The sequence below is a fragment of the Ranitomeya imitator genome, chromosome 5 (assembly GCF_032444005.1).
Source record: "Ranitomeya imitator isolate aRanImi1 chromosome 5, aRanImi1.pri, whole genome shotgun sequence".
NCBI lineage: Eukaryota > Metazoa > Chordata > Amphibia > Anura > Dendrobatidae > Ranitomeya > Ranitomeya imitator.
Window position 1 is genome coordinate 122,596,145 of NC_091286.1, and position 23,920 is coordinate 122,620,064.

The following is a 23,920-nucleotide window of genomic DNA, read 5'->3' on the forward strand; positions in this document are numbered from 1 at the left end:
AGTTCTTCCACCTTAAAACAAGCTTCTATTCTGTATATGCTTAAAAAAAAAAATCTGCAAAATTTCTAAAGGTTTCTTAGTTTCCAGCATATGATGATAATCATGTACACTAAAGAGGATTATCTAGTCTTAGACCGCTATAGTGGGCTACTGGCCGCCTCTCCTATATACCGAAGAACTCGCTTAGCTGAGCGCTCCTGTGCTCTCTGTAAGAAAGCTGCCACCAGACCTGTCAGCAGTCTCAAACTGGACATGCCCGATCGACATCTTCCCCGACTCTCAGTAGGCCGATTCCCCCATACACAGTAAGAATTTATCTAATGTGTATGGACGCCCTTAGAGTGCTCTTTTAATAAAAGCAGTCCGTACCACCTTCACGAATACAAAAATCTCGTATAGACCTAAAATCAGGTAGTCTCTAGAATGCCAACTATCCGATCACCCCAAGTCCAGCTGCAGGGAAGTGGACAATGTCTACACACTTTCCCTGCAGCAAAAAATATAATTCACGTTCTACTGAAATACAGGGCAATTGTATATATATGACTAGTATTCCTTACCAGGAAACCCCATTAGAAAGTATACTCCAAGCAGAGCTTTCTTTCAAAGCACGCAAAGATTTAAGTCTAAAACCAAACAAATCCTTTAAAGAGACCCAATAAAATGATCTCAGAGCAATTGTTCCCCTGTGTCACGGTTTCTAACGGTTCTTGAACATAAGACTAGAAAGGCACCTTTCTTTTGGGATACAGGTTTTCTTGAAGCGCCGTATCGTGACAGACACTTCCTGGAGAAGGTCACACCCTCGGAGGTTATCTACTTTACGGGAGGAGGTGCTTGTATCAATTTTTGTTGCAGATTTGTCCTTCAGAAAGGAAAATAAAACAAAAAAAAAAAAAGAAACAAAATTAAAACAATATTCTCCATAACAAAAATAGACAAATGATCGTAATAATAAAAAGAGTAACCTGTTAAGGTCTCATACCTTGCCTGGAACAACCTTAGCTAATAATGATGCAAGAGAGTGTCCCTTCACACTCTGGGGCTTAATAGAGGGCATCCTCACAACTGGCCTGGTTCCACCATTGCACAAGTCTTCAGCTCCTCTGTCATTCACAGCCTTGACATGAATTAAAAAAGACCGATACTTGCCTCCGGCCATGCCTAAACATAAAATATGTTTTAAAACTAATGAAAATATGACAAATACTACATGGATGGTTCGTAAAGCCAAGACAGGTCGTAGAAGCCTTATACTACTACAACCATACTAGACCTACCTTTTACAAGCTTAGGACTCGTCAAGGTCAACATCCCTGCATGACCGGACAGATCAAGGCCACTTGCTAACCACACTGGGCCACATAAAATATCTTCTTTATGCTCTTCTAAAAACGGGCACAACCTTGCGCCTGGACGACAAATAACAAAAATTAAAGAATTTACGTTAACCATAAATTTACTACGTACATACAGTGAAGGAAATAACTAAATGTTCCCTTGCTGATTTTGTAAGTTTGCCCTCTGACAAAGACATGAACAGTTTATAATTTTAAGGGTAGGTTAATTTTAACATTGATAGAAAATAAAAAAAAAATTCAGAAAATCACATTGTATGCACATTTATTTGCATTTCACAGTGAGAAAAGTATTTGATCCCCTACCAATCATTAAGGGTACGTGCACACGTTGCGGATTTTCTGGGGATCTGCAGCGTTTTTTAGGTGCAGAAACGCTGCAGATCCGCAATTGATTTACAGTACAATGTAAACCAATGAGAAAAAAAAAACGTTGTGCACACTTTGCCGAAAATCCGCTGTGGAAACGCTGCAGTTTAAAAGAAGTAGCATGTCACTTCTTTTAATCTGCAGCGGTTTTGTACCCATTCCATTATAGAAAACCGCAGGGGTAAAAAACGAAGCAAATCCGCAGGAAAACCGCAACAAAAATGCGCAAAAAACGCGACAAATCTGCAGATGCGTTTTCTGCCAGGAGAGGCAGAATCCACACCAGAAATTCCTAAGCCTAATCCGCAACGTGTGCACATAGCCTTTGAGTTCTGGCTCATACAGACCAGTTAGACGCTCCTAATCAACTCGTTACCTGCATTAAAGACTGCTGTCTTACATAGTCACCTTTAAAAAAGTCTCCTGTCCACAGACTCAGTCAGTCAGACTCTAACCTCTACAACATGGGCAAGACCAAAGAGCTTTATAAGGATGTCAGGGATAAGATCATAGACCTGCACAAAGCCGGAATGGGCTACAAAACCATTAGTAAGACACTGGGTGAGAAGGAGACAACTGTAAGGACAGGATCACACATATGTGAGACACGGCCGAGTCTCGCAGGTGAAATCCCAGCTCTGGCGCCGGCACTCCGGAGCAAAGCATGCAACGGCACAGCAACACATGGAGCTGCACGCGCCGCTCCCAAGTGCCGGTGCCAGAGGAGGGATTTCACCTGCGAGAGTCGGCCGTATCTCGCGTATGTGTGATCCCGGCCTTAGTGCAATAGTAAGAAAATGGAAGAAATACAAAATGACTGTTAATCAACATCGATCTGGGGCACCATGCAACATCTCACCCTGTGGGGTATCATTGATCATGAGGAAGGTGAGAGATCAGAATAAAAACTACAAGGGGGGAACTTGTTAATGATCTCAAGGCAGCTGGAACCAGTGTCACCAAGAAAACCATTGGTAACACATTACGCCATAAAGGTTTAAAATCCTGCACTGCCCGCAAGGTGCCCTGTTCAAGAAGGAGCAGGCCCGTCTGAAGTTTGCCAATGAACACCTGGATGATTCTGTGAGTGGTTGGGAAAAGGTGCTGCGGTCAGATGAGACAAAAATTGATCTCTTTCGCATTAACTCAACTCGCCGTGTTTGGAGGAAGAGAAATGCTGCCTATGACCCAAAGAACACCGTCCCCACTGTCAAGCATGGAGGTGGAAACATTATGTTTTTGGGGTGTTTCTCTGCTAAGGGCACAGGACTACTTCACCGCATCAATAGGAGAATGGATGGAGCCATGTACCGTAAAATCCTGAGTGACATCCTCCACCCCTCTGCCAGGACATTTAGGGTATGTGCACACGTCAGGATTGCATCAGGATTTTGTCAGGATTTTTCATCAGTATTTGTAGCCAAAACCAGGAGTGGGTGATAAATGCAGAAGTGGTGCATATGTTTCTATTATACTTTTCCTCTAATTGTTCCACTCCTGGCTTTGGCTACAAATACTGATGAAAAATCCTGACAAAATCCTGATGCAATCCTGACGTGTGCACATACCCTAAAAATGGGTCGTGGCTGGGTCTTCCAGCAAGACAATGAACAAAAAAATTTTTGGATTGGACATTCAAGGTTCAAAATCAAGAAAACTATACCAGAAAACCTTGTAACTAACCGATACTGAATAAAATAAAGTTTTTATTATTTAAAATACTGAACACATCCACCATACAAACATCGTTGTATGATGTTTCTGAGGATAAGTTCCTCATGCCTCAAGGCATGAGGAACTTATCCTCAGAAACATCATACAACGATGAGTACCCCATTGAGCTTAACTGGCATCTTTTTAACAATATGATAGGAGTGCACAGCGTTTATCCAGACTGTGCTCTTTTCTATTGGTATAGTTGATATCTGTCTTGTGCCTATAACTGTGGTGGTTTAAATTGGTTATATTCCCACTATATTGTAGTTTATCTATAGGGCCACTGGTAGGGTGAGCCGTCGAGGAGTGGGGGCGCCGTTTTCGCTGTACGGTAGGGTGCCAACCTCCACACAGTTAGGTAGGCTGCCAGAGCAGGGAACAGTTATAGAGAGGTACTCTATGCATGTTATGCACTTTAATTTAGTTTGTTATTCACTCTACCTTACACTGTCTATTTGATTGCTATAGATGATAAATATTGAAAAGCAATCACTGTCTTTTTCATATTTATCCCTGTCATGTTTGATTGGTATCTAACTGCATCACATTACTACCAGGGGCTGGACAGGAGAAAAAGGGACAGCCATCGTTGAGCGGGGGCGCCAATCTCGAACAATTTTAGGGTGCCAACCTCCGCTGCATAGGCAGGGAAATGTAGAGCATTTACAGTGTGAGGGTTATGTTGTAGCTAAGCACGGTTGTTTGTATGGTGGATGTGTTCAGTATTTTAAATAATAAAAACGTTATTTTATTCAGTATCTGTTAGTTACAAGGTTTTCTGGTATAGTCAGCAAGACAATGACTCAAAACATACAGCCAAGGCAACAACGGAGTGGCTCAAAAAGAAACACATTAAGGATATGGAGTGGCCTAGCCAGTCTCCAAATCTTTAAGAGAACCTGTCACCCACAAGATCGAAGGTGAGCTAAGGCCACCAGCATCAGGGGCTTACCTACAGCATTTTGTAATGCTGTAGATAAGCCCCTGATGTATCCTGAAAGATGAGAAAGAGAGGTTAGATTATTCTCACCTGGGCGGGCGGGCGGTCTGATCCGATGGGCGTCGCGGTCCGCTGTCTCCCATCTTCATAGGATCACGTCCTCTTCTTGTCTTCACGCTGCGGCTCCGGATGCATCTTTCACGATACATCGGGGGCTTATCTACAGCATTACAGAATGCTGTAGATAAGCCCCTGATGCTGGTGGGCTTAGCTCACCTTCGATTTTGGGGGTGACAGGTTCCCTTTAATCCCATAGAAAACTTATGGAGGGAGGTGAAACTCCGAGTTGCCAAGCGACAGCCTCAAAATCTTAATGATTAAGAGATGATCTGCAAAGAGGAGTGGACCAAAATTCCTCCTGACATGTGCGCAAACCTCATCATCAACTACAAAAAAAAGTCTGACTGCTATGCTTGCCAACAAGTGTTTTGCCACCAAGTATTAAGTCTTGTTTGAAAGAGGAATCAAATACTTATTTCTCACTGCAAAATGCAAAGAAATTTATACAATGCGATTTTCTGGATTTTATTTTTGATACTCTCTCAGTGTTAAAATTAACCTACCCTTAAAATTATAGACTGTTCATGTCGTTGTCTGTGGGCAAACTAACAAAATCAGCACGTGATCAAATACTTATTTTCCTCGCTGTATGGGAATCTCTATATAAGCACCATACAATGTATGTATCTGACAACACCTTCATTGGTGAATATGACGTTCAGATTTTTTTTTGTTCAAGCTTTATCAAATATTTTGTGATAGTCACTTAGGAAATACCATTTTGTGCCTCCTCAAACATTGTATGGTGGTTTTATAGAGATTCCCATACAGTGGGGGAAATAAGTATTTGATCCCTTGCTGATTTTGCACATGTGCCCACTGACAAAGACATGAACAGTCTATAGTTATAAGGGTAGGTTAATTTTAACATTGAGTGACAGAATATCAGAAATAATATCCAGAAAATCGCATTCTATATATATTTACTTTACTTTTTTTTGAGATCGCTGCAGCAATCAAGTGACGAGAAGAGCGTGTCAGAGAAGCAGTCGACAATGCGCTCTTTTAGTCGCCCAATTGCTGCAGATATTTACTGTCTGCAGTGGTGCTGTGACTTCTGAACAGGTCGGACAGCATTTAAGGAGGTGGCGCAAACATCTTCTGCAATGGATCCCAAGAAGGTGAATATACCTCTATTTTTAGGCATGCAGAAATTAAAAATAATATTTTACTGTCAGACAGCACCCTTAAAAGACATACAGCCCAAATGCTTGTTGTGATGCCCTGAAAGGTACCTGCTCCAAAGGATTGTAACTACACTCAACTCATGTGGGAAGAGCAGGAATAGGAGTCTATGTAACTTGGATTGGACAGAACCAGACCCACGGTGGGTGTCAAAATCACGTTGTGCGATTTCCGGGAATCACTAGTGTAATATCTACATTCTTTGGTCAAACTACTTTAAAAACAACAATACTATTTAAAATAGTGTAATAAAATGATTAGCTGTATCAAGACTTGAAATATGAGCAAAAGGTAGCAAATGATTTATTAAATTCAGGCTACGTTAAATACTCACATTGAGAATCCTCCACTTCCATGTTCTGCATGTCCTCATTCAGATCCACCAGAGTAGGCCTCCCATTTCTCTGCACTTCTACATTGAAAGCTGCAGACAAAGGAAAGGATATGTGTCTGTCCACTGGGGTCTCTAAAATGGGAAACAATTCCTGAGTTAGGACACACAACAGGTTCAACATATTTTGAAAGTTTCACAAACTTAAAAAGTAAAGAGGTCAGCCCAAACAGACAATATAAAGTGAGCACATAGCCTAGTGGGGATATAGCCCCAATATATCACACCTTTAATGTTGTCGTCACTGCCTCCATCGTTTGGGGCTGAAGTTTAATCAATTGGCTGCCCGGTTTTCACTTAGTATGGCCAAGAGGCTCAGTGCACCATTATGCCCTCTAGTTTTGCAAGTCTAGCCTCCCCAGCTTGAGTCAGAGACGGTACAGTGCAGAGAAAGCTCGGGGAAGCCGACGCTGCCCATCACCACCAGTGAGAGTCAGGGGTATGTAGGACCAGCGGGCGGAGCGGTGCACTGAAACTCTTGTCCTAAACCAATGGCGCACAGAGCAGTCTAAATTAGCATGTATGATTAAACTTCTGTTCCCGAAGAAAATATTAGAAGACCAAAAGGTGCAATTTTGTATTGTTATAGTTCTTACAAGGATATAGATTTTATTTTTACCCTCAGTTTGTGTTTCCCTTTAAAAGGAATCTTGGTACACACTCCCATATGCCTTAATGCACATAGAAACATCTCCTGATAAAGTGAGGAGTCAGAACGGACAGCCTCTCTGGTTCTGGTGGGCTTGAACTGTTCATTAAATTACAAAGATGGCCATTTACCTGAATCGCTGCTATATACACTATACACTCTCGGGCTGTGGGACGGCGGTACGGAGCATGCGCCGCTCTATGGTAGGCGGACACATGACGTCTAGTATACGTATGTTGATTGGGTGGGATCCACTATTTAATTGGTCGGGTATCTGATGTTGCCACTCCCCCGGAAGAAGGCGGACGCAGCCGAAACGCGCGTAGGGGACGTGGCACCATTAGACCTGAGGTAAGGGAGGTACTGTTTTGTTTTGTTTTACTATGCCATCTTTTTTGTCTCACTATCGGCGGGTACTGTTAGAGCAGACCTTATTGGCGCCACAGACTATGGCACGATCGGTGTAGACTATATAGGAGGCTTTGAAAATTATGTATGATACATACCTCAGGTCTATGGTGTCTTTTATGACTGGTTTTTGTGCACCATCAATGGTGGTCTCTTTTAAATATATGTCTCAATAAAATTTGATATTTTTGTTTATATCTTGAGGTCTGTTTCAGTACTTTTTCTGTAGGTTTATATACACTAGTAGATTAAGGCTGCTGCAGCCAGTGCATGGGAACATATCTGCCCGAATGCGGCTTCCCTTGGCAAAATTAAGTGCTTTTACACGGTGAGTGATTGCCCTCACTGGTAACATTGTGAAAGGACAGAAATCGAAAAACCAGCTCACCTGTTAGGCATGTATTGTAGGGAAGCACGGATATCGTGTAGTCATCACGTGGAACAAATGTAGCAAGAAAAGGAAAAACATGATTTTTGGTTGCTTACCGTAAAATCTGTTTCTTGAAGCCTCTATTGGGGGACACAGGAACCATGATGTATGCTGCTGCCACTAGGAGGCTGACACTATGCAAATAAAAAAGTTAGCTCCTCCTCTGCAGTGTACACCCCACCGACTGGCATTAAACTCTTCAGTTAGTGAGAAAGCAGTAGGAGAAAGAACAAGGTTGAAAAACCATAACCACAAACTTGAGAACTGTAAACGTGAGAACAGTCAGAGAACATATAACAAAAACATTGGGAGGGAGCTGTGTCCCCCAATGGAGGCTTCAAGAAACAGATTTTACGGTAAGCAACCAAAAATCCTGTTTTCTTTATCGCCTCTCATTGGGGGACACAGGAACCATGGGACGTCCCAAAGCAGTCCCAAGGGCGGGAAAAAACAGACTTCCATCAGGTCAGAGGACTCACCACTGCCGCCTGCAGAATCCTTCTGCCTAGGCTGGCGTCCGCCGATGCGTAGGTATGGACCTTGTAAAATTTGGCGAACGTGTGGATGGAAGACCAAGTTGCCGCTTTGCACAGCTGTAGGGCGGAAGCCCTGTGGTGCACCGCCCAGGAGGCGCCGACTGCCCGGGTAGAGTGAGCCTTAATCCCAGGAGGGGGCACTCTGTTCTTGACCCGGTAAGCCTCCAAAATTGCCATTCTGATCCATCGAGCAATAGTCGCTTTAGAAGCCGGCTGGCCTCTGCGCGTGCCATCAGGAATGACGAAAAAGGAATCCGTCTTCCGGAAAGTGGACGTTCTGTCCAGATAGATCCTCACAGCCCTGACAAGGTCCAGCTTGTTCAACGATCGCTCCAGAGGATGAGTCGGAGCTGGACAAAAGGAAGGTAGAACGATGTCCTCGTTGATGTCCTCGTTGAGGTGGAAGGTGGAAACCACCTTAGGAAGAAAAGAAGGTGGGGGCCGGAAGACCACCTTGTCCTGGTGAATGACCAAAAAAGGAGGACGGCAAGACAGGGCCACCAGCTCGGAAACGCGGCGAATGGACGTGATGGCCACAAGAAAGGCTACCTTCCATGATAAAACTGATAGAGGAATCTCCCTAAGAGGTTCAAAGGGAGAAACCTTCAGAACGTCCAGTACCAGGTTTAGGTCCCATGCCTCCACAGGGGCCCTGTACGGCGGGACGGCGTGGGCTACCCCCTAAAAGAAGGTCTTAACCTGTGGCCGAGAGGCCAAGGTCTTCTGAAAGAGGATGGAAAGCGCAGAGACCTGACCCTTCAGGGAACTAAGAGCCAGGCCCGAACCATAGGCGTTAAAATGAGCAACCGAGAATTCGGGTGGCAGATCGGACCCTGGGACAGCAGATCGGGCCTGTCTGGAAGGCGCCAGGGAGCGTCCGCGAGAAGGTTGACGAGCTCCGCGAACCAAGCTCTCCTGGGCCAATCCGGGGCGATCAGGATGACCGGCACCCCTTCCGCTTTGATCTTCTTCAACAGTTTGGGAAGTAATGGAAGGGGTGGGAACAGGTAGGGCAGCTCGAACGGTGACCAAGGAATGGCCAGAGCATCGACGCCCACTGCGAGAGGATCGCGGGACCTGGAGACGAACTGCGGAACCTTCCTGTTGACTTGGGACGCCGTGAGATCCACATCCGGAGTTCCCCATCGAAGACAAATCTGATGGAAGACCTCCGGATGCAAGGACCATTCCCCTGCCGCGAGGCCCTCGCGGCTGAGGAAGTCGGCGGCCCAGTTTTCCACGCCGGGGATATGCACCGCGGATATCACCGGAACCGTTGCCTCTGCCCAAAGGAGGATCTTGGATACCTCGGCAAGGGCCAAGGAGCTCCGAGTCCCCCCCTGATGGTTGACATATGCCACAGCCGTGGCGTTGTCCGTCTGGATCCGGACTGGAAGGCCCCTGAGGATCCTTTCCCAGTGGCGGCGGGACAGAAAGATGACCCGAATTTCGAGGACGTTGATCGGCAGAGATGACTCCTGCGGCGACCAACGGCCCTGAACCGTCAGGTGGCGAAAAACCGCACCCCAGCCAATCAGGCTGGCGTCCGTTGTCACCACCTGCCAGTAAACCGGAAGGAAGGACCTGCCCTGGGAGATGAGAGGTGACGTCAGCCACCAGTTCAGAGACCGCCTGACCCGAAAGGAGAGTTTGATCGGTCGATCCAGGGAGAAGACCGACCTGTCCCACTGAGACAGAATGGCTTGATGAAGGGGTCGCGAATGGAATTGGGCGAAGGGAATCGCTTCCAATGTAGCTACCATCCTCCCCAGAACCTTCATGGCCGAACGGAGGGAGGGAGGTCGAGGACCCTGGAGCAAGCGTATGTCCCGACAAAGAGTGGATCTCTTGTCTTTGGGAAGGAAGACTCTGCTCTGACGAGTGTCGAAAAGCATGCCCAGAAAGATGATGCGCTGAGAAGGAATAAGGCAGGACTTCTTCCGGTTTACCAGCCACCCGAAACGGGCTAAGGTGTCGAGAACAATGGACAGGCTTTCGTGGGTTTGAGCGAAGGATGGAGCCTTGATGAGGATGTCGTCGAGATATGGAAATAGGACCAAGCCTCTGACTCTCAAGATGGCCATCAGCGCCGCGATGATCTTCGTGAACACTCTTGGCGCGGTTGCGAGACCGAACGGCAGGGCGACGAACTGAAAATGATCTCGTTGCACTGCGAAGCGCAGGAAACGGTGATGTCCGGGAAATATCGGGACATGGAGGTAGGCGTCCTGGATATCTATTGAGCATAGAAACTCCTGAGCCTCCATGGAAGCAATTACTGAACGAAGGGATTCCATCCTGAAGTGTCTCAGGCGAACTCTCCTGTTCAGCAATTTGAGGTCCAGAATGGGGCGAACTTTGCCGTCTTTTTTCGGTACCACAAAAAGATTCGAGTAGAAACCCGTGAAGCGTTCTTTTTCTGGGACGGGAACGATTACCCCGGATTTGAGCAGAGAAGCGATGGCTGAGAAGAAGCCCGGAACTAGAGCGGGGTCTCTTGGAGGACGGGATTGGAAGAAACGATCCCGAGGTCGGGAAGCGAACTCTATTTTGTATCCCGAGGATACAACTTCCCTGACCCATGCATCCTCTACTGCGGAAATCCAGACGTCCCTGAAAAGGAGAAGACGGCAGCCCAATCTGGGAGTTGGGCTGGAGTCTTGCCGAGAGAGTCATGCCGAGGTGGATCTTCCAGTCCTGGGCCTGGAGGATCTACCCTGGGAGAAACGAGGACGCCAGGACGGAGTGGGCCTAAAGGACACCGCCTTCTTCTCTTGACGTGCCTGTGGCCTCTGTTGCTGCTGGGAAAAGGAGTTTGACGCAGCGAAGCGACGAAAAGGCCGAAAAGAACGAAACTGTCGTCTAGGAGGAGGGCGACGAGGCTTAGCCTGGGGGAGAAGAGAACTTGTACCCCCAGTGGCGTCCTTAATTATTTGGTCCAGCTGGGAAACAAAGAGGCGAGAGCCCTGGAAGGGCAGACTAGTGGGGGACTTTTTGGAGGACAAGTCCACCTGCCAGGCCTTGAGCCAAACGGTCCGGCGGATGGCAACGGCATTGCTGGAAGCTTGAGCCGCACAAGACGCGACATCCAGGGAGGCGGAAACCAGGTATTCACCAGCGTGGGAAATCTGGTTGGCAAGTTCCGCTAATTGCGCGGGAGGCGCCCCGTCCAGGATACCTCGCCGAAGATCCTTGGCCCATTTTGAAATGGATTTTGAAGCCCAAGTGGACGCAAAAGCTGGACATAGAGCCGCTGAAGCCGCTTCAAAAGCAGATTTCGCGAAGGATTCTATAACTCTATCGTTAGAATCCTTCAGAGATGCTCCACCGGACACAGGAAGCACCGTGTTGGTGGACAGCCTGGACACAGGTGGATCCACTGAGGGAGAGACCGTCCAATTGGCGGTAAGTTCTGAAGAAAAAGGATATAGCACACCCAGGCGTTTTCCCCTCTGAAAATGCCTAGTGGGGTTCTCTCTCTCTCTGGACAAGATTTCCTCGAATTCAGGATGAGGAGCGAAAAATTTAGAAGGTGGTTTGGCCCGTCTAAACGAAACCGCCTGATCTGCGGGTTCCGTAGAGGGATCCTTGATGCCACAGGTTTGGTTTATTGCCCCAATGAGGTTCTGTACTGTCTCACTCATGGTGGCGATTTGGTTAGGATCCAGCTCCGAAATATCCTCCGAAGGCGCATCAGATAATGCCTCGCCCGACTCAGGGGAGGAGGATCGGTGGGACACCAACCGCGGGGGAGGGCCAAGCGGCGAGATGGAGCGTGAAGAGGACTCAGACCGACGTTCCTGTCTGGACCTTTTGTGGCTTATCAAGGAGGGCTCGGGCGGCGGTTCCTGCGACCCGCTGGCCACTGCAGGGGTCTGCAGGGGTAACCGATCCAGCGCGGACACTAGGGTTTGAGATACCCGTGTTAAATCGGCCACCGATTGTGACAGAGAGGCGGCCCAGCCTGGGATGGGGGGGATCACTCTTGGGCGGAACAGCCGGGGGATCCTGGGCGGTGGGAACAATCGGGTTGCTGCAGGACTGACACAGCGGGGAGGACTGACTTGAGGGAAGTTTGCTGTTACAGGACGAACATGCAAAGTACGTGACTAAGGCAGAAGATGAAGGATGAAGAAGTCGGAGGACGAGAGCGGCCCCCTTTAGAGTTAGACATTTTGAAGAGGTCCCTGAAGAAAATGCCAGCAGGTTAGGGGACAGTGGGGCAGAGGAGGGTGTCAGTCTGCAGTGCAGAGCTACTCACGGCAGACGAAAAACCCCGGATACCAGGAGCTGCAGGCCTGGAGGAAGATGCTGTGGATCCCCAGCGCAGATGGCGGGCTGTGTTCCCAGAAAGAGCGCTCTGCGAAGTTCCCCCGGCGCAGGAGCGTGGCACGATGAAGAAAACTCGTGCCCTGAGCGTCCAGCAGCGGCGTGGAGGAAGGGGCGGAGCCAGCCGAGATGGCACCGGTGGGTGGGGAATGCCGGGCAGAGTTTGTCGGGCGGGAGAAAGCCCGCCCGATGATACCGTAAGTGACGGAGCGCGTCACCGGAAGTAGGCCCCGGGGGAAGCCGGGGCCTAAATTAGCAGCCGGTGACCGCTGAAATGGTGTGCCGGCGCCGAGGAAAAGGTGCGGGCGTCCCGACTGACAGGCGCGGCAGCCGCCGCATGAACAGAGGAGCGCCGGTGTCGGCGCCGGAAGTAGGCCCCGGGAAGAGCCGGGGCCTACATTAAAAGCCGGCTGCCGCAGGAGACGACCGTGGCCGCTGAAAAGGAGGGACCGCGGCAAACTTAAAAAGGTACCGCCGTGGAGATAAAAACAGAGCGGTTGCCTGTAGTGGGGCCGCGCCGCAGAGGAAAGGGTCTGCGGCACCGATTAGAGGTGCAGAGCCACCGTGGGAAGGTAGCGCGGCCGGAATTAAGAGCCGCCGCGCAAAAGATGGGCCCCGGAAATTGTCCCTAATTGCCAGTACAGGAAAGGTGCTGCCGCAGGGATAGCAGTGCGGCTGCCTGTAAGGCGCCGCGCCGCAAAAAAATAGCAGGAAGAAGGGAATCCCGAGGCCCCCCAAATACTCACCTAACATCCCACGTCGTCTACTAACCTTAAAAACGTGGAAGATATTAGACGTCCTTGGAGCTGATGGACGTCCTCGTCTCCTCCGACCGACAGGCTCTGGAAGGCGAGTGGGTGGGGGACGGAGCCAGGACCGGACTTCTGAGCACGCTTGTGTGCTAGGATCTTGGTCCTGGATAGGGATCTATGAGGATACGGGGTGGCAGTACACGCCGTACTCATAGTCCGCTTTGTGGGACTACAGGTGTGACTGTTCACCCTGTATCCCTTCCGAAAAACCTGAAAAAGAAATGACGCACATTGAGGTAGATAAGGGTCTAATGAAAGACCCGTGTCCACCTCCTACTGACACTAAGCTAAACTGAAGAGTTTAATGCCAGTCGGTGGGGTGTACACTGCAGAGGAGGAGCTAACTTTTTTATTTGCATAGTGTCAGCCTCCTAGTGGCAGCAGCATACACCATGGTTCCTGTGTCCCCCAATGAGAGGCGATAAAGAAATCCAGCTTCCCAAAGATTCTAAATTTATTGTGAATAAAACATGAAGTCCAGTAGGATGAATTCACATGATAATGAGTAACAGGTTGCGCGTTTCGAACAATAGCTTGTTCTTTCTCAAAGCGTTGGAATTTTTTGTGAAGCTTTAATTTTCCTTTTCTTGCAACATTGTGAAAGGGGTGGTCTATAAAAAGTCAAATGCTTAAGGGTATGTCCCCACGGCCAGTCATCGGCAGGGCTTTGGACGCAGCACATGTCCGCTCCCATCCAAAGCGCAACGGGCTTTTGAACGCAGGTGATTCTGCATGTGTTCATTGAACCGTGTGGAATCACCGTGCCCAATACATTGGACTCTGATATTTATCTTGCGGAGAGTGAGCGTCTCCACAAGATAAATAGACATGCTACGGTCTGGAAAGACGCGTTGCATGTCAGTCTCCGCAGGGAAGCCAGAGGCGTCGGTGCACGCATAGTGGACATGGTATTTCTTGAAATCCCATCCGCTATGCTGTAACAACTGGACGCTGCGGGTTGGACGCAGCATCCAACCTGCAGCGTTTGACTGTGGGAACATACCCTTAAGAAAAACAAGCCTCAGAGTTGCCCTCTGACGATGATGCCAGTAATAGTAGTGGGATATTTCCCACCAATATCCGTTACTTGCAGCTATTACACCAGCCGGATGTAAACTATGTACAGAGTGTAATGACATCAATGTATCACACTGTTGACTGCTGCCATGTACTGGATGTACAGTTATGTCCATATACTGAAATGGGTAGAGCTTGGACTGTACATGGGAAACGTATGGACAAGCTCTCTTTACATCTGTGATAAGGGTAGGAAAAATTAGAATAAAGTGCAAATATAACACATTTTTCGGACTGTACAGAGCACCCCAGGTTTATAAAGCAGAAAATAGGAAAACCTATTTCCTTCTAATTAAAACTTTGTGAACGGTAATCTACTAGGGCAGAATACGGGTCTATTAGAATAGATCTTTTGTTCGTATTTTTCTGCAGCATGACTATTAGACATATTCAGCTTTACAGCACTCGCATTATGTATATTCTGTAGGACACACACCGCTCTGCTACTTTAAAATACAGAGCTTTGCTAGTTCTGCTCTGTATATCAACCACAAGGCTTTACAGTAACTTCCAGGTATATGGCTGATCACAGAATCTGCAGCATCCATGTAGCTTTAAAGATTGTTTTGGAAGCTTTCGCGCCTGCCTTCCACCGATCAGATTGACCAGCGTCAGGCAGGATGATTGAGAACTGTACAGTCAAGAAAGATGCTATGTCAGCGATGTCAGATTATAGAAAGAAGCTTCTGGACTATAAGAAATACTTTTTTTAAGCAATTTTTCTTCTTGCAAAAAAAGTGCATCTTATAGTCCAAACAATACAGTACACATATGGGTAGTACGATGAAAAACTGAGATCTTACCATTAACTTTAGCTAATCCGGGTGCTTTGTTTTTGAGTAATGTGACCTGGATCTGTGGAATGTTAGTGATGTTTGAGTTCAGTAAAAACTTGAAGTCCACATGTCCCACCATACAGGCTTTTGGCAAGACCAGCTCAAAGACATGTTCATCCCAACTGGCACTGATGACAAAAAAAAGGACATCAATATAAAATATATATATATTAAAATAAGAAAAATGACACAAAGACGACAAAGGTTTGGAAGTTAAAAATAATTTATCAGTTCTGATACAAACACAAAGTGACAACAGATGAAATAGCCTTTTGCGAAACAATTGTCATTAGCTTAATCAGATGACTTCCCTTGGTATTTCAAGGGTGCAGGATTTAATGTATTTTACTAGCGTGAGCCCAGAATCTGGTGAGATTCTCCTCTTTGGTAGGTATCAGCTATGAGGGCTCATTCTATGCAGCATCTAAATTCTAAATAGTAAAAGGGGCCTTAGGCAAATATCTGTTTGGATTCAGGTTGAGCAGAATAATTTGGCGATTTCTTCATTTGTGGAGTAACTGGTTCATAAAATACAATAGAAGAATTGATTCACCTATTTATCCAATAAATTTGCCAAAAGTAAAAACTTCAGGAATTAATTTACCAACCTATCTTAAAAGTTCAGCGAAGTACCGAAATGCATACAGCAAGATCTTTTCCTCACATCTCTAGCAGCCTGAATTTTATTTGGAATATAGTTAGCAGCCATGTTATTAGATCCTGTGTATTATGCAGCATAGACAAAGTAGGAGGACATGGCAGCTTGTAAAAGGCTCATCTCCAGGAGATGATGATAGCTGCATGAAAAGGGTTGATCTGAAAGAAGAGGACATAGCTGCTTCTAATGCGAAATTTAAAAATCCATTTGAAGTGTTGGTGAGCTGTCCGGGGTTTTTTTTATTATTGTGTACCACAAAGACACTGAGCATGTTTTATTATAATCTGATTTTGAAGACATGCTCGGACTCATGATGCTCAACTATGGATTTGTAACTTTCACGGATGTGTGGATAGATCTATAAATATCTATTGGTCTGTGTGCCATTGAAGAATAACAAAAAAATAAATCAGGCAGCACACGAAGGTGTGAATGTTGCATAGGGGGTTAACCTGCAAGAAAAACTAAAACACTGGCTGTAGTGGTATGTTTACATGGAGTTTAAATCCACAGTGAGGGTTTTTATTATGCGTGTTATCTTTAATTAATCTTATTAATCTCAAATGGAAAAAATTCTGTATAAATGCTGGATGAGTTGACATGCTGCATTAAACAAGCAAAACAAAAAAAATCAGCCTTCCACAGATGATCTTTGTGTTTCCATGCTGCATACTCCTCAGTATTCCCCTCACAGTGGTATTACAAGCTAAGAAGCAGGAACGATTGCACAGCTGTCACCTCTTGTGTCTCCTTTTTTCTTATAGATTGTAAGCTTGCGAGCAGGGCCCTCACTCCTCTTGGTATCTATTTAAACTGTGTTTATTGTTATGGTGTAATGTCTATTGTCTGTACAAATCACCTCTATAATTTGTAAAGCACTGCGGAATATGTTGGCGCTATATAAATAAAAATATTATTATTATAATTCATATTAAGACAATGAAGTGCCTCGGCCAATGCCAGGCTCCCTTTCTTAAAGTGCCAGAGCCATTAACAAGATGGACAGGTTCGTTTTTTACCTTTAGAAATTATAAATATGTATGTAAGGTTTTATATTTTAGCTTCCTTTGACGTCACAGTTTCTCTGATGATATGCCCTCTTTAACCAATAGATATCAAATGTGTAAAATTAAATGTTTATTTCCGGAACAGCAGTAAAAGGTCTGCCTCCTTCTAGAAATGAGGAGACACCTGGGAAAACTACGGTAAGTATGTACAATACTCACAAAAAGTAACTGGTATTTGGCTTTCAGCTGAAATTTCAAGATGATCCTAAAATTCCCTTTCACCTTTTCAGGTGAAATGTGACCTTCTCTAAATTTCTGAATGCCTGTGTCCAGCTATTCAATGTTTCAGTACGCTTTGTACAACTTTTTTTCTAACAAGGAGCTTAACCACAAAGTTTACAACAGTTGTTTGATCCATGCTCAATACATTTTGGGTTCAATTAGAATTGGTATTAAATAGTCGTCCTCATCATGCTGTTCACGTTTTTACATCATGAGACCAAGACACCTGACAATTGATCTACAGTATCTCGCCATTGTGAGGCTTCAAGCAGGATGTCACAGACGGAAGAGGAGTGTCACAGACGGTCACCAGCAGGGTGAAAGAGAGACTGGAAGAGTCACAGGCTGAGAAGTGGACGTCCTTTGGTCACATCCCACACTGATGACTGCTTTACTGTGAACAATGCCATTCGGAAAGGGATGATTAACGTCACACAACTCCAGGCACATTTAAAGAAGGTGAGAGGAAGCCAAGTGTCAGATCACACCATGCAAAACAGTTTACATCAGCAAGTGCACCTGCAAGTGCCCCTGACCACACCACCAGGCTCACATGTCATCGTCTTCTATGGGCCTGGCAGCATCTACGCTGGACAAGGAACCATTGGGCCTCAGTGCTGTTCACTGATAAAAGTCAATTCACGCCGAGCAGAAATGATGGCCACCAACGATGTTGGTGACGTCATGTTGAGCGCAATGCATCAGCCAATGTTATCACCAGATGAGTATTTGGTGGTGGTGGTGGTACAGTGTGGGCAGGTGTAGAACTCTACTTCCTGAAGAAGGGCTTTCCCCAAAATTTGCATTGGGGTGTACACAGTGGGACATGGGTAAGAAATTATATCTTTTAGGTCAGGTCTGTGTTTATGGATGTGTATGACATTAGCGCAATATCTAACCATTCTATCCATGTGCACTTGCTGTGTGGTGTGATGGGCACAGGTACTTTGATATCATCGTAACTCTCTTCACTCTATAAGGTGTTTATTACACAGTTCTGTGCACACGCATATATGTACTCATTGGGCTTCATGCCCAGATTAATTACTAGTTTATTATATTCCATGTACCCATTGAGTGTCCGCCCTTTTTCTTTTCAACTCATTCTGCTAACCTCACGACTTGTATATAGGAAACAGTTCTCTGACATGCTGGTACTAACAGCATGGTTTCTTTATCATGTTTGTTAAATGTGTGATTCACTAAGATTCTAACCTTTTTTACCAATATTTTGGAGATGTACGTAGACTCATTTGGCTCTTGGTAGAATATCTATAAAAGATCACTGTAGCTTGAACTTTTTAAGTTTTCCATACATTTGAAAAGAAAGCCAAATATCCCTAACAATTTTGAGTAGTGTATATAAATTTTCTAGGAGAAGTATAGCATTAAACTTGTATTACTATTTTTTTATTTAAAAGAAATTCTACTATTTACTTTTTTAAATCCAGCTCTTTAGCAACACATTTTTTTAAAAATGTATTCCCATACTATTACAATAAAATGACTGCGACTTAACCCTGAAAGAATTAAATGTCATAAAATCAAAGTCTGTGGACTCTGTGTCCATTTTGGTGGAGTCTGAAAAATGGACAGGTTCCGACTCCTGAAATATATAATACATTGGGTACAGTAGTACAATGCAGGATGTGCTGTGCATTTTTCCATAAGAATTTGGGAAAGTTATCTAAGGAGCTGAGCTCTTCGTTGAGATGAATTTGTTCTGCACTTTATGTACATGCTCAGTAGTGAGGCAGGGCTATGGAGTCGGAGTGGAGATGAATCTGTGCTGCACTTTATGTACATGCTCAGTAGTGAGGCAGTGCTGTGGAGGCGGAGTGGAGATGAATCTGTGCTGCACTTTATGTACATGCTCAGTAGTGAGACAGTGCTGTGGAGGCGGAGTGGAGATGAATCTGTGCTGCACCTTATGTACATGCTCGGTATTGAGGCAGTGCTGTGGAGGCGGAGTGGAGATGAATCTGTGCTGTACTTTATGTACATACTACATGCTCAGTAGTGAGGCAGTGCTGTGGAGGCGGAGTGGAGATGAATCTGTGCTGTACTTTATGTACATACTACATGCTCAGTAGTGAGGCAGTGCTGTGGAGGCGGAGTGGAGATGAATCTGTGCTGCACCTTATGTACATGCTCGGTATTGAGGCAGGGCTGTGGAGTCGGGAGTGGAGATGAATCTGTGCTGCACTTTATGTACATGCTCAGTAGTGAGACAGTGCTGTGGAGGCGGAGTGGAGATGAATCTGTGCTGCACCTTATGTACATGCTCAGTAGTGAGGCAGGGCTGTGGGGCCGGGAGTGGAGATGAATCTGTGCTGCACCTTATGTACATGCTCAGTAGTGAGGCAGGGCGGTGGGGCCGCAGTTGTGGAGTCGGAGTCTCAGTCGGAAGTCAGTGAAATTGAGGAGCTGGAGGTTTGGCTTACCGACTTCATAGACCTGATAAGAACTGTTACATTATCTAATATTTAACTTTACAGGTCTTTTCAAAGCAGTACAAACCTGTCATTCTGTAATTTCCAGGTACGAGTGTGCTGGGCGGCATCTCCGTGGTGCTGCTGGTGTAAATGTTGTGGATGCCGCCTCTGTTGTTGCTCCTGTTGAACTTCCACCCAGCAGGGTGGCACAGTTGCAGAAAACCTTGGTATGAGAGTCTCAAAACGAGTTAGTTCAACTAAGCATGTCAGCATTTCCAAGGAGAATGGCTGCTCCACTAAGAGGTCAACACCTAAGGGGGAAATGCCAAAATCTATAAAAATATTCACTTACAGTTAAAACTGTATTTGAGCAGACAAAAACCCACTGATGCCTTAAAGACCATGCACAAGAAGTTATACATTTTTATATATGTGCACTTACCTGTAATGCAAGGACTTGAAGGGTTAGACATTGGCTTGATACCTTCTGTTAACTGCTCCACAGCTTTTGTCAATGACCCATCGACAAGGATATCCGTCTCATCTAGATCGTCACACGTTCCTCCAATTTGAAGAAAATGAAGTTCCCCGCCTGGAAGACATGAGGAAGTGATCTAAGTTGCAGGTGTCACAAACTGGCAATTGGGGCAGTAAAAAGATGTGGCCAAATCTCACTAAATAACACTGCGCAACAAATTTCAGGGAAGTTCTTGTCCCCTGAGAAAATTATATTGCATCTTATAGATTTTGATATGCTGAATATGAATATGTGCTCCAAGTGTCTGTATCACGTAAGGTTTTTAACTCCTTCATGACCGGAGCTTCTTTCGATTTTTCGTTTTTCGCTCCACTTCTTTCCAGAGCCATAACTTTTTTTATTTTTCCATTAACATGGCCGTGTGAGGGCTTATTTTTTGTAGTATGAGCTGACATTTTTCATGATACCAATTTTGTGCAGATACTATCTTTTGATTGCCCATTATTGCATTTTAATGCAATGTCGCAGCGAGCAAAATAAAAAGGTAATTCTGGTGTTTTGATTTTTTTTTTTTTTATCGCCAAGTCATTTAGAGATCATGTTGCCATATATACTCGAGTATAAGCCGAGATTTTCAGCCCATTTTTTTGGGCTGAAAGTCCCCCTCTCGGCTTATACTTGAGTGATACCCAGGGGTCAGCAGGGGAGGGGGAGCGGGGGCTGTCTAATTATACTCACCTGCTCCTGGCGCGGTCCCTGCAAGTCCCTGGCTGCCCGGCGCCCCAGCTTCTTCCTATACTGAGCGGTCACATGGTACCTCTCATTACAGTAATGAATATGCGGCTCCACCTCCCATAGGGGTGGAGCCGCATATTCATTACTGTAATGAGCAGTAACGGTGACAGCTCAGTACAGGAAGAAGATGCGGCGCCAGAGAAGCAGGTACTGCACAGCGCCAGGAGCAGGTGAGTATAACGGGGAGGGGAGCCGCTCCGTCTTCAGCATCTTCTGCAGTGACGCTCAGGTCAGAGGGCGTGGTGACGTGGTTAGTGCGCGCCCTCTGCCTAAACATCACTGCAGAAGACGCTGAAGATGGAGCGGCGCCGGAACGAAGTCAGGTGAATATTGAAAATGAGCGACGGAAAGGTGAGTATGTGATTTTTTTTTTATTGCAGCAACAGCAAATGGGGCAAGTGTCTGTATGGAGCATCTTATGGGGCCATAACGTTTGTGCAGCACTATATGGGGCAAGTGTCTGTATGGGGCTATAATCAACGTTTGTACAGCACTATATGGGGCAAGTGTCTGTATGGGGCCATAATCAACGTTTGTTCAGCACTATATGGGGCAAGTGTCTGTATGGGGCCACAATCAACGTTTGTTCAGCACTATATGGGGCAAGTGTCTGTATGGAGCATCTTATGGGGCCATAATCAACATTTGGGCAGCATTATATTGGGCAAATGTGTCTATGGAGCATCTTATGGGGCCATTATTAACCTTTATGCAGGATTGTATGGGGCATATTTTAATATGGAGCATCTTATGGGGCCCATCATAAACTGTATGGATTATTATTTGGGGCTCCGGATTCAATATGGATATTCGAAGAAAAAAAAAACCTACTTATGTCTCAATTAATTTTACTTTTATTGGTATCTATTTTTACTTTTGACATTTACCGGTAGCTGCTGCATTTCCCACCCTAGGCTTATACTCGAGTCATTAAGTTTTCCAAGTTTTTTTGTGGCAAAATTAGGGGGGGGGGGGGTGTCGGCTTATAGTCGGGTCGGCTTATACTCGAGTATATATGGTAATTCTTTTTTATTGATAGATCGTGCGATTCTTAACACGGCGATACCAAATATGGGTAGGTTTGATTTGTTTATGGTTTTATTTTGATTGGGGCAAAAGAGGGGTGATTTGAACTTTAAAAAAAAAAAACTTTTGGCATGCTTCAATAGCCTCCATAGCAATCTGCCATCAACAACCATAGAGGTCTCGAGGAGACCTCTGGTTGTAATGGCAAGGCAGCGATGACCCCAGGTCACATGGCGGGCGTCCGGCAGTGCATTTAAATGCCCGCTATCAGAGATTGACAGCGGCATTTAACTTCTTCATAGGCGTGGGCGAATCGCGATTCCGCAACGTGCCTATTGTTAGAAACAGCTGACATGTCACAGCTTTGAGATGGGCTCACCTCCAGAGCCCACCTCAAAGCGGGGGATACTGCCAGCTTACACACTATTCAGTCAGCTGGCAGTAAGGGGTTAAGAAACAACAATTTATAGGCTACATTATGACATCCCAGACACCACATACATGTGCACCGATGTCAGTAGCAAAAGCAATTGTTCAAAAGTGTTTTGTAGATGACTTTCGATTATAACACTGTGTTACAAAGGTTTTGTCCCTCGGACAATTTTAAGTGTTCCCGATAGATTTTTTCATGCCGATTTCAGAAATGACTTCAGATTTTTCCTATCACGTAAGGTTTTTGAGAAATGATACGAAACATTATAATATTGTTATAATTCTAAAAACACAGATTATAAACAAAAGTCATCCAAATTGTCTCTTTAGAGAGGAAGAGGACTAGAACTCTAGTGCCACCTATTGGAGGTAGCAATCCTAACAGTCAATGTCGACCCTTTAACGAGCCTTGTCACATGACTTAGGGTAAAAGCCAAACCAGAATCTCAAATTGCAGACACTGTGGTTTGGGGTACTGTCCCTCGTCAGTGCAAAGTGGAGATCTGGTTTGACTAAAGGTACCTTCACACATAACGATATTGTTAACGATATCGTTGCTATTTGTGACGTAGCAACGATATCGTTAATGAAATCATTCTGTGTGACAGCGACCAACGATCAGGCCCCTGCTGGGAGATCGTTGGTCGCTGAATAAAGTCCAGAACTTTATTTCGTCGCTGGACTCCTCCTGACATCGCTGGATCGGCGTGTGTGACACCGATCCAGCGATGTCTTCACTGGTAACCAGGGTAAACATCGGGTAACTAAGCGCAGGGCCGCGCTTAGTAACCCGATGTTTACCCTGGTTACCATCCTAAAAGTAAAAAAAAAAAAAAAACACTACATACTTACCTACCGCTGTCTGTCCCCGGCGCTGTGCTCTGCACTCCTCCTGCACTGGCTGTGAGCGTCGGTCAGCCGGAAAGCAGAGCGGTGACGTCACCGCTCTGCTTTCCGGCCGCTGTGCTCACAGTCAGTACAGGAGGAGAGCAGAGCACAGTGCTGGAGGACAGACGGCTGTAGGTAAGTATGTAGCGTTTGTTTTTTTTTACTTTTAGGATGGTAACCAGGGTAAACATCGGGTTACTAAGCGCGGCCCTGCGCTTAGTTACCCGATGTTTACCCTGGTTACCGACATCGTTGGTCGCTGGAGAGCTGTCTGTGTGACAGCTCTCCAGCGACCAAACAGCGACGCTGCAGCGATCCGGATCGTTGTCGGTATCGATGCAGCGTCGCTTAATGTGAAGGGGCCACTAGTGAGAGGCAAGCCTGTAATTCTGCTGCATAGAGGTGATAAGAGCATCACCTCTATGTAGCAGAGGCGATCGCGCTATGGCAGTTTCTAGCCTCCTATGGAGACTATTGAAGCATGCCAAAAGTACTGTATATACTCTAGTATAAGTCGAGATTTCCAGCCCATTTTTAGGCTGAAAGTGCCCCTCTCGGCTTCAACTCGAGTCATTGTCCCAGGGGGGGGAGGAGAGGGAGGAAGAGGGGAGAGAGAGTTTGGCAGCTGTCAAATACTCACCTGCTCCTGACGAGGTACCTGCATCTCCATTCTTCAGCTTCTTCCAGCGTTGAGCGGTCACATGGTACCGCTAATTACAGTAATGAATATGGACGCGACTTCTCTCCCATAGGGGTGGAGCCG

At 45.9% G+C, this 23,920-nt stretch overlaps 1 protein-coding gene across 5 annotated transcripts in view; it reads right to left on the reverse strand.

Annotated features, from left to right (window-relative positions):
• Positions 1-23,920, reverse strand: part of BIRC6 (baculoviral IAP repeat containing 6) — a 403,914-nt gene that overhangs the window by 291,669 nt on the left and 88,325 nt on the right. For all 5 annotated transcript variants that reach the window (XM_069769115.1, XM_069769114.1, XM_069769117.1 and 2 more), the window contains exons 11-17: positions 19,981-20,130; positions 19,624-19,849; positions 15,124-15,284; positions 6,023-6,154; positions 1,281-1,412; positions 986-1,164; positions 735-865 (exon numbers count right to left, since the gene is read on the reverse strand). In XM_069769115.1, coding sequence (XP_069625216.1) covers positions 735-865; positions 986-1,164; positions 1,281-1,412; positions 6,023-6,154; positions 15,124-15,284; positions 19,624-19,849; positions 19,981-20,130 — 1,111 coding nt within the window. The remainder of the gene's footprint in view (positions 1-734; positions 866-985; positions 1,165-1,280; positions 1,413-6,022; positions 6,155-15,123; positions 15,285-19,623; positions 19,850-19,980; positions 20,131-23,920) is intronic.